This window comes from Melozone crissalis, unplaced genomic scaffold (genome assembly GCF_028551555.1).
Source record: "Melozone crissalis strain CALT ecotype California unplaced genomic scaffold, PUWL_Pcris_2 ptg000063l_1, whole genome shotgun sequence".
Taxonomy (NCBI): Eukaryota; Metazoa; Chordata; class Aves; order Passeriformes; family Passerellidae; genus Melozone; species Melozone crissalis.
In genome coordinates this window covers 7842863-7853679 of record NW_026535841.1, presented here as the reverse complement: position 1 = coordinate 7853679, position 10817 = coordinate 7842863, and the positions used below count along the sequence as shown (strand labels likewise).

Sequence of the window (10817 nt, the reverse complement as noted above, 5' to 3'; positions counted from 1 at the left end):
GCTCAGTACTCAGTTTGCTGTCCACCTCTGTCCTCACCTGACCCAGCACAATCAGAAGCATCCTGGGAAATATGGCTGGAATGCTGTAGGAGGGGAGGGATCGAGCACTGGAGCCCCTATGACCTGTTTGAGTCAGTTCTGCTCACTGTAGTTTATGATTTCCTTAGTCTAACAAACCACTTCCAGCTCAGACAAGCAGCCAAGATCATGCTAAAGAATTTAAAGCATTGAAAAAACATATTAAGAACACAGAAAATGTCTGATCAGCTCAAGTCCTGCTTCAGATTGCAGTCAGGATTAGATGCTGTACTAAATTGTCCCCTCTGGGTGTCACAAACTACAGGACTTTGGCACAGCGTCCCCCAAAGGAAGGAGGGTCTTCTGTCTCGTGATGTTAATAATTGTTGGAGGGGTCTGTTGAAGAAGATACCCAAGGGTCTCCCTGGTGGCCAAGTTCTTGGGTGGTGCTCCGGACTTCAGCGCTCATTCTCCGAAATTTCCGCAGGTAGACAATGATGAGGATAACCAAGATGGTCTGGAGGATAAGGAGGATGAAGAGGGAGAGCTGAGAGAGCAGAGCCAGGCTGCAGTACCAGTGCTGGCACGTGGAGACGATCTCATCCTCAGTCAGGTAGGCGATGATGCGGCCCTGCAGGTGCTCCGGGGAGCTGCACCTCACATCCCTGTACAGGCTGCGGTTCTGCTGCCACTGCAGCCAGGAGCGCAGGTAGAGGATGTCACAGGTGCATTCCCAAGGGTTGCCCTGCAGGTAGACTGCCTGGAGGCTCCTCAGGTTGTCAAAGAGCCCGTTGGGAATAGAGGTGAGCCTGTTGGAAGCGAGGTGGATGATTTCAGCCGAGGGACGGAAGGCAGTGGGCAGGTTTTCTACAGTCAGGTTTTTCAGTGAGCAGTCAGTGATCCTGGTGGTGCACCTGCATGGCACAGGGCATGTGGGTGTCACGAGTGGGAGGAAGCCAAGGAGGGACAAGAGAATTCCACTGTTCATTTTCACCTGCAAACACTTCCCTGGTGAGATTGGAGGAGGTAGAGACCAGACACCACGCACTCTAGGGCTGACACCACAGCCAAGGTCTTCTGGTGTTTTGTTCTGAGGATAAGCTTCTAAAGTTGGGTGAATTTGGTGCTCTCCACTGGAGACACGAGAGCTCTGAAAAGAACAGAGTTAAAAGAGAAAATTCTGGTCTCTCAGTATAGGTGAAGGAATTTTCATGGTCTTCCAACCCTGGATTTGAGGAAGGATATGAATACATGGTACTGGAAGGCTTAGCTGCAGCCATCAAATACATTTTCACTAGTCCTCAGAAGTGTAGAAGAGCTGTTTGTGTTTTCACCATTACTGAAGGTGAATTATCAGGGTAGCCAAGAAAATTTCTTTCAAGGAATCAAAAACTAGGATATGAACTTCCTCATGCCTTATCATAGTTCTGGATTACATCTGTAAGCAAAGCTTTGTTCGTGCCAACTGCAAGATGAGATTCAGAAATAAATCTACTGTTACCATGAGTAAAAAATAGCCTTTCCAGCCTTGAAAAGAAGTGATAAAAAGTCTTTGGCTGCAGTGAAGGTGCTGACTACTGAGGATGGAGGCCAGTGGAGTTTTTCATGCCAGACACTGCTCCAGCAGGTGAATAATCACCTGAGCTCAGAGACATGGGTCAATGAGCTTTTTATATGTTACAGTCTCATGCCACTGCTGAACAGGAGCTGCTGTAACTTCTCCAGGAGAACAACTACACATACCTGCAACAAGGCAGCATTTTTCTGTGCTTGACAAATTGTAATAGTCAATCAATTAAATAAAATTTTTTAAAAGAGTAGAAGGTAGCATTAATGAACTTACCAGAGTAGTTCAATCCTTGCTTTCTTGCTGGCTTTACAGCACCAGAGAAAGGTCTCGAGGCAGCCCAGCCAGTGCAGTGTGTGTGCAGAGCTCTGCTCCCGGATAATCCCTTTGCAGCTGGCTGGCAAGATAAGGCTCAGCCTCATCCCAGGGACACCTCCCACATGGGGCCTTCCTGCAAGCCTGCTGCATGTCACCGGAAGCTGAGGCTTCATTGAGCAAGTCTTCCAAGAAAGGGGAGCTGACACTGCTCACAAGAACACATTGCTGGGTGGTAACTGTGATTCTGGGCCTCAACAGCCCAGGAACTCAAAATGCACTTCAGACTGGAGGTGATGTTACTGCTTTGTACCATACTCCCTCAGCACTTTGGTTTCCCATCTCATCAGGAAAACTTAGCAGAGTGGTGACACCTAGAACTTTCTGGGTGCACACCCTCAGGTTTCCCTTGAAGCAGTGACACAAATCCAGTTCTTATTAGTGAAAGATCTGCTGATAGACATGGTCTGCCAGTCCATCCATCTTTCCAGAGAAAGACTCTTCAAATGGCCCACAGCCCTTGACAAGTGCAGTTACTGAGAAAGACTGAGCACATGCTTTATTTAGAAGCTGCATTACACAAATACTTCAACAGGTAAGTCCAAGGATCAAAACTGCATTTAGGCAGAATCACATCTTCCCATGGCCATTGCATCTTCACAGACACTTCTCTGCCATCAGCCTCACCAGGCACACACTGCACTCCTTAGCCTAAGGCCACCAGAATCACATTATGGAACTGTTGCCCCATTGAACTGAATTCTGTTACATTGTGCTGTGGACATCCTAGAGACCAGAATTTCTGAATGTCCTGAATGTGCTCATGTTAAGAGAATTGAGGGTGCAAAAAATTGCAGAATGTGGCCCTAACAAAGGGAAATCTTTTGTGCTCTGAAGAAAACAATAAAACTTTAAATTTCTACAAAATTGGAGCAGATAATTCCAGTTGTTTCACTGTGGTGGCCAGGCAGAGTGGGGAAGATATCTTAGGCTAACAAACTAACCCAGTTTTTCCTGCAGTCTCCACTTGGGAGCAGCTCAACTACAGCAGGGTAAGTTTGTTCAGCAAACTTACCTCATGTCCTGTGTTCAGTGCTGTGTTTATTCACAGGCAGGTGTTCAGGCCAGGTGTGCCATGGAGCTGATCTGTGGCTCTGCATGCAGCATGGACTTGGCAATGCTCTCCTGGCTACTTACAAACTGGATTTCCTGGGACTGGATCTTGCCCAGCTGACCATTGATGATTTAGATACCACTCCTAGGGAAGCTTGGATATAGAAGAACCTTCAAGATCATCTTGCTAGCTTCTGCAACAAACAGGCCAGAAATCCCATGCAGGAAACCTGCCTGAAACCTGCTCTGACTGAATTAGATAAAAGGAGAAACAGGGTCAGTTTTGCTCTCTCCTGCCCATAATGTATCACCAGTGCTGCTCAAGGGGGCTGAAAATGAAACAGAAAGAGGTTGGATTTTTGAATGTATTTATTTCACTGATCAATTCAGGTAGTAAACATTAATAATAATAACAATAATCATTTAATAAAATGGATATGTTTAAAAGGTTTCATTTTCTTTGTTCACAATGACAAAATGTTCAAACAGAAATTTACAAAAAAAATATATAATTATAATAACCCAACAGATGGACAGGAAACATAGAGCCTAGGAATGGAGCAGGGGGTGAGGAAGGTGCATGGCAGGAGCAAGCCAGCATTGAAGCACAGCAGTTTGTGAGGAAGAGCAGGGAATGCCATTGCAGAGCACGAGTGGGAGCCCCTCCTGTGAGGGGAGGCATGCAAGGAGGCAGCAAGGACTGCACAGGCAGGACCAGCACAGCAGTGGCACACAAGGAGTTCATGCCATGGATCCATCCTGTCAGGCACAGGGGCCAAGATGTACCAACAGCCCCAGCTGCAGCCTGGGATAGCTGTGGGTGGGACACCATCCCTGCAGCCACTCACTCAGCAGGGCAAAGCTTGGCAGAGGCATGGGAATGTGCCAGGGGTGCAGGGATTGTATGTGAGGCTGTGGGGGTTGCATGAGGGGAGGTGTTAAATTGCTTTTCTATCCACACTTCTCACTGCCAGAGCCACATAAGCCCCCTGTGTTCAGGAGTCTCTTCTCCACTTACTGTGAGAATTGATGCCACAGTACAACACACTCCTTAAATAAACAGATTCCACCTTCTGGGCCAAAATCTGAACCCCTGATGTCCCCCAAAATCAGTCTCTAATCCCTTTCCAAGCAGTCCCTAAATTCTGGCACTCAGGCCAGGGAACATCCTACAGAGACATGATTTCAGATACCACCACCCCTCTGTGGAAGCTATCTCTGGTGCCTCACTCCTGTGTGGCTTTTCCCAAATGCAACTTGAACCATCTTTGCCAGCTGGTAGCCAAAGGCTTCAGCTCCCTGTAGAGGACAGGTTTGTGACCCTTGACTTGATGCAGGAGGCACTGAGCTGAGCTGATGGAGAATCCCCAGGTGGAGGGATGGGCAGATCCAGCCTCAGCAGCCCTGCCTGTGACGGTGAGCCCTGTGCTTTCACCAGCACACAGCATCTCTGTGCACAGCCCAGCATCAAAGCTGTCAGCTGCTCCATGGCCATGCTAAAGGGGAAAGCTCTCCTTTATCTTCTAGGAATGAATCTGTTTGAAAGAGGAAAATCTCCAGGTGGACAGGGCTCATTTGCAACAGAACATCCTCCTCACCAAGACTTTGTAAGAAAAGAGGGGACAGGTTGCTTCAAGATGTTTCCTTTTATGTCAGCACAGACAAAGCTGAGAACTCAGCTGTCCACCTTTCTGGAAAACCTGGAGGAAGCTCCTGTTTCAGGCTACTCCACTGCTCAAGTAAGCACATCATGCAAAGAAAGGCTGTACTTCCTCTCAGGTGCCTGAGTCCTTCTTGTTACTGAAGTCAAGCTGAATCCTTCTGCCCTCCTGGGATGGCACTGCCACTAATGAGCCCAAAATAAGGGAGCATGAAAAAAAACCCCTGAACATTGTTGAACCCTGCTCTTGCCCAGCATACACAGTTCTGTGAAAGGGCTTCCATCCTTATTTTGTCCTTCCACATGGTGCCTTCCCCTGCCCCTACAGCCCATGCACTTGCTAAGCAGAGTCTCTGTACAGTGAATAACTGGAACCAGCCAACCTACTCACCACCTGGACAAGCCCTGACAGGGCTCTGAAGCCCCAGGGAGGATTCAGACAAATGCAGTGCCTGGTAACAGAACCTAGGGCCTGGCTATTCCTGGCCAACACTGAGCTTCCTACCCAGGGAGATCTACTGGGGAGATCCAGAGATGGAGGAACAGATACAAAAGGGGAAAGGGGGCAGAGGAGTCAGGCAAGGAGCAGAAGGGCCCAGCCCATGACTGCACTCCCTGGAGTCAGAGGGAAGAGCCAAGTGTCTCTCCCTCCAACAGCCCTGACTCCTGTCAGCGTGGCAGTGTTGCTGGCAAGCCCTGCCCTGTCAGGCACATCACACTCCAGGGCTCTGCTCTGGCTGCACGCAAGTTAAAAATACTGCAGGAAGCAAGAACAGGACAGGAGCTGCTGCCCAAAGAGAGCTTTTATCTCTGCCCAGCAGACCCACCAGCCTTCCCAGAACTAGGGCAGGAAGAGCCAAGGAATAAGGAGGGGGAGAAGGGTTGAGTGCCCAGGGGAAAGGCAGGGGAGCAAGAGCCAAGCCTGCTGGGCTGTGCTCAGCCCCACTCAGTGACAGTCCTGCACCTGCCAGGCTGACCCAACACTTGCCCACACAGACTGCCTGCAGATCTCTGTACAAGCCTACAACAACTGCCCCCTCCCCCAGGAGAAGCTTGGAGCCAGCAATGTGCTCATGGGACCGCAAAGCCTGGGGGTAGGGGACAGGTCTGCATTTTGGGTTGGATTTCAGCCCTAGGGCTTCTACCCCCTCCAAAGCAGTCTTGGCAAGTGCTCTGGACGCCACAGAGCTTTTCAGAGCAGACACTGAAGACACACTGCAGGTGATGACCAGAGCTAAACCATGAAACACCCTCACCCAGCTACTGCAGGGCCTTAGGGTTCCTCTGCCAATGCCTCCAGCCTGCTGTGGGAGGAAGCCATGGCAGGCAAAGTGCTCACTCCCATCACCTCCTTGCAGGCAATAGTCAACAACTCAACTTCTCTGCCAGAAAGATGTAACTGAGAACAGTTTTCTTGTAACCAGCCTCGAGGCACTCAGTCTCTTGCTGTTCAGTGCAAACATCCTGGAGTTTTCTTGATAGGAAGAACAAAACCAACCAACTAAACAAAAAAATCCATAAAAACCTGGACAGGATACCAGGCAATCATCAGGAGTCCTGAGCAGGTCAGTGCACAGAGGAACCCCCAGCCCCAGTTCTCTGGGCCAGCACTGTCCCCAGGCTGAGAAGCAGCACAGGTCAAACTCACAGGAGGGCATGGCTGCCTTTACAATGCTTGTGCTGGCCCCAGACAAGGGGGACAGGGACAGGGGCACAGCACCTCAGTTGGGAGTAAACACCTACGTGCAGTGACACAGATACTTTAAGTTTGTACACCAGAGAAACCAGGACTTTAAATACCAGAGCATTCCCAAACAAGAGATTAGTACATAGGAAAGGGGGATCTTTTTCTTTTCTTATTTTTTTAGGATACCTTAGAGACGTCCCAGGCTAGTTTCTTAAAAAAAAAAAAGAAAAAAAAGGAAAAAAAAGAAACAAAAGAATAATTATTAAAAAAGAAATACACATCAGTAAACTGTTAAGTGAACAGCCTCCTCCACAATCCAGCTGGTCAAAAAGCCAGCACTGCTGCAAATAAATTAGAGGGTGCGGGTGCAGCTCTTGCCCACAAGTCTCTTTACAACAGGAAACCTTTTCTAAGTGTTCACAGCTCTTGCCAGGTCTCAGATGGTTGCTGGGGGATCCCCTCTGCCCTCCAGGTACCTGCCTCTCACTGATCCTGCATCTGCTGCTGCATCTTCTGCAGCATCTCTTGCATCCGCCGTAACTGCAGAAGACAGGAGAGAGACTGAGAAAGGGAGCAGAGGATCCACACGTGGCAGCCCTTGGAGCTGGCAAGGGGATCCCTCAGGGGGTGTGAACTCCTGCCTGAGCACAGAGGCACCATGTCTGGGTGGAAGGAAGCTGTGTTTCCCTGACAGAGGCAGCCACAGCTTTCAACCCTGTCCTCCACCCCAGGAGCCCACAGGGGGACACAGGAGTGGGAGCCTCAGGACCGCCTCTATGGGGCAACCCTGGAGAAACTCCTGGGATTCCAGCTCCAGCATGCAGGAGGCACAGGCACAAATGGTACTCACCTCCTCATCCTTCATCTTAATCAGCTTCTCTGTCTCTGTGTCTGGTGTTGGGAGAGGCAGGATAGGAATGGGGCTTTCTATCCTGTTGTCCTGAGTCAGCTTGCTAGAGAGATGGAGAGAGGGGGGAGGAGCAGTCACTCATGGTCCAGGATGGCTGGCTTTGGTGTCACCACACAATGACTGTCACTCCCCAAGGTACAGCCACCAGCCATGCAGCATCACACACCCAACCAGGCGGAGGGGCTGTAGGGCAATCCAGACCAGAGCTGTGGCATGCACTTGGGTGGAGAATGAGACCTCCTGTTCAGCAGGTGGGAGGCACGAGACAGGCCCAGCACAGCAGCCTTGCTCTGAGGGCTGGGGTGCCCATCACTGCAGGCAGGGGACACAGGAAGGAGAGGTTTTTCTTTCAAGAGATTGGAGCTCTCAGAACATGAGGAGGGAATGGCAGTAACCAAAGAAGCCTGGGCTGAAATTGGAACTTCACTATGTCATTTGCACGTGTTCACCACTTGGAGTCACCATTGGCTCATTGTTGATACAATTCCAGCCTTGGAGCTTAGGATCTCCTACCAAAATGACTCTAGAAATGGCCCTGTGCTGCTTTTATGAAAGGAACTAATCAGTACCTAACTGAAGATTTCTCTAGGCATAGCAACCACTTTTTCACTGTGCTCTTCTTTTAATAGACACACAGCCTAACTAAATAGCAGCTGTGACACTGTTCACCCAGCTCTAGCATTTAACATAGTTATTTTGGGACTCCATATACTTGCTGCTGAAAAAAACAGGCTTGTCTGCTATGCAAAAGTACAGGGATACACTGTGTGTCAGGAGAATGTGCCAACCTGCACTTTGGCACACATGCAGGACTGCTCCTTGCTGAAGCACAGCATTCTGCACTGCAACGTGGCACACAGAGCTGCCCAGCCAGGGCTGGCAGGAAGTGAAGGGAATGGCTCACAACAGAGGAGCCAAGACTTACTTCAACACAAATTTTTTCACCAGTATATCAGTTATGGAAGAGAGAAGGAAAAGTAGAGGTCTCAAATGAGAAGCCTGTGAGTGTTCTCTCTTCTGTTATTTGATCATTCTGACTAAAACCACAGAGCATCAATGCAAAGGGAAGACAATGCAGAGAAATCTTTGAAGATGTGCAGTCTCACTAACTGCCTGGGCCCTGTTGTCTGAGAAACAGCAGCATCCCAAGGGTCATGCTATTATTTAGACATAACTACAGACCACAGAATGCATTCCTGTTCAGCAATGCACACAGCTATCCCTCACCAGAGAGATGGTTTATCCCATTTTATTTGGCTGGATGTATTTCATCCACTGCTAGAACCAGCTCTTCAAAAGAATCTCCAGGCCTATTTCTTTATATCTGCATGAGGAATCCCCAGACAGGAATGTGAATTCTCAGAAGCATTCCTGCCTTGGGTCCAGGCTGTGGGAAACATGCTTGGATTTGCTATTTTAGTTCCCAGTGCCATTCCTGGAGGCTGCAGCCCAGCAAGTCCCCAGCAGATCCACAACCTCCTGACCAATATGCTGTTGTGAGAGCAACCCCAGCTCCACAGAGGGTGGCAGATCCCTCCCACCAGAGGTGGGGACCCACCTGGTCATTTGCTGGATGCACTGAGCTCGGTAGTTCTCGTAGTGGACATCACAGGTGACGTCCTTGAGGTCGTGCATGTGAGTCCGGATCAGCATGTTCCGCAGCTTCACGAAGTCGCAGTGAGCCTGGTTCTCCACTGGGGAACCAACAACGGGAGAGTGCTTGGACATCACATCTCACCAGGCCTCTCCAGGGAGCCCCTTCTCAGCTCCTGGACACACAGACTGCACCAAAACCCCACCCCAGGGCTCCTTCCTCATCCTCCCCCACCACTGCCCTGGCACAGGCCTCAATGGTGCCCTGCACTTCTCAACACTGAGGCCAGGCTGCTGAATGCCCCACGTTCCCAGGACCTTTTCTGTGTACAAGGATGAATTAAGCACATACAGCAGAGCCCTGAGACAGGATCCCATGTAATGGGATGTTACTGGCATGAACCACAGTGAGCACAGCTGGTGCTGGAGGCAAATTGCTTGTCTGATCAGAAGTTAGGACGTATCAAAAGGCCCCTGTAGACAAAATCAGCCCCTGAGGGGCAAAGCCAAGAGCAGGCAATGGAGAGCTGAAAGAGCTGCTGTTGCCATGGGGAGCCTGGCTCCAGACAGAGCTGTGGGAAGCACTGTGCTGCTGTGATGATCTCCATTTGCCTCTCTGCAGGGCTGGGGAAAACCAGCTGTATCAGGCACAGGGGTTCACAAACATGATCCCATTGCCAAATGCCAGCATCCCAACAGGCACAGCCCCCTCTGGAGCCATTGAGGGAGCAGAGCCAACAGCTGAGCAGCTCAAGCAGCCAGCACCAGCCCATGAGTGCAAACACAACTTTTGGGATCTAAAGCTGCAAGGTCTTAAAGCAACAAGCCAGCAAGGGCAAATCAGCAAAAGCCATTCCAGGGTTATTCTGCCTAAGGGCTTTATGGAATTTCTCACTTTAGAAGGGAAGAAAGTTGGAGGCAAACACTGTGCATCAGCACAGCCTCCAGCCCAGCAATTCCAGCACTTACAGGAGCAGCAACAGAGGAGGGAGTGCATGAGGGTTTCTGATTGTTTGGCTGAGGGCAACAGCTTCTCCCCAGAAAATAAACAGGCAATGCCCAGCCTGCCCTGCTTAATAAGAAGCCGTGTCCTAGTGCACATTAAAGCTTAGGCATTCATCCATTCACACTAGAGCCTCTCTTCCTCAGTCTGCAATGGGAGGGTTACTGATACACTCCCAGCAACACAAACCTCCTGAGCCAGCCCCAGCGCCTCTGTCTCTACCCTACCTTGTCCCCTACGACATGCCAAAGGTGGCACAGACATCCTGCCATCCCTCCCCTGCCATGCCTGTCTGCCCTTGTCCCATCCCTGCCTGTCCCTCCTCCCAGAGCTCCCAGGCTCCAAGCTTACCTTCCACAATGCCCCAGGGGTAGAGCCGTCCCCGGACCCGCTGGCCCTTGGCCTCCACCACGGTGTTGCTGCCGATGACGGCGAAGGGAGCGCTCTCCTGGAACAGAGGCACCGTGAGCCCGCTCAGCCCGTGGATCCCTGCTCCAGGGGCCAAGCTCAGGCACAGCAGAACAGCAGGAGGAAGGTGCTGGTAGGAAAGGACATCCACATGTGCCACAGAGCAGGGTGCCACAACCCAGCTGCAGAGAAAAGCCTAAAGCACTGGGATCTACAGGCAGCCTGGTTCCCAGCCTGAGCTCAGCTGTCCTGAGGGAAGCTGTGTCTCTGCAGGTGCCTGCATCCCTTTATTAAGGGGAAGCTCTACAAGGAAGCCAGAGCAAAGAGGCTGGGACACCAAGCAAGTGGGACAATGAATGCCAAGAGCAGGAATGTACAGACTGTGCTCCTCTCTGCTCAGAAGGGAGTCAAAGTCCATTGCCCGCCTCTGACAGGAGAAACAAGGCCATACTGCATGCACACACAGGCTTGGGAGGCAGTGAGGAGTGGGCTGCTGGGGCCTCCAGTTATGCCTCTATGATCGTGTTGTGTCGCCCAACGCAG

At 50.6% G+C, this 10817-nt stretch overlaps 2 protein-coding genes across 6 annotated transcripts in view; both read right to left on the bottom strand.

Annotated features, from left to right (window-relative positions):
- Positions 1–246: 246 nt before the first annotated feature.
- Positions 247–2399, bottom strand: GP1BB (glycoprotein Ib platelet subunit beta). The gene is made up of 2 exons (XM_054288994.1): positions 1862–2399; positions 247–1168 (listed from the first exon to the last, which is right to left on the bottom strand). The coding sequence occupies exon 2, from the start codon at positions 1004–1006 to the stop codon at positions 395–397; it is 612 nt and encodes a 203-aa protein (XP_054144969.1). The 5' UTR covers positions 1007–1168; positions 1862–2399; the 3' UTR covers positions 247–394.
- A 965-nt stretch (positions 2400–3364) lies between these two features.
- SEPTIN5 (septin 5) overlaps positions 3365–10817 on the bottom strand; it is a 42105-nt gene continuing 34652 nt past the window's right edge. For all 5 annotated transcript variants that reach the window (XM_054288982.1, XM_054288980.1, XM_054288981.1 and 2 more), the window contains exons 8-11: positions 10218–10314; positions 8829–8964; positions 7211–7313; positions 3365–6900 (exon numbers count right to left, since the gene is read on the bottom strand). In XM_054288982.1, the coding sequence (XP_054144957.1) occupies positions 6844–6900; positions 7211–7313; positions 8829–8964; positions 10218–10314 (393 nt within the window). In that variant the 3' untranslated portion in view covers positions 3365–6843. The remainder of the gene's footprint in view (positions 6901–7210; positions 7314–8828; positions 8965–10217; positions 10315–10817) is intronic.

Bases quoted from the DNA above. Each gene is read 5' to 3' on its own strand.
- GP1BB (XM_054288994.1), bottom strand. From the start codon at position 1,006: ATGAACAGTGGAATTCTCTTGTCCCTCCTTGGCTTCCTCCCACTCGTG.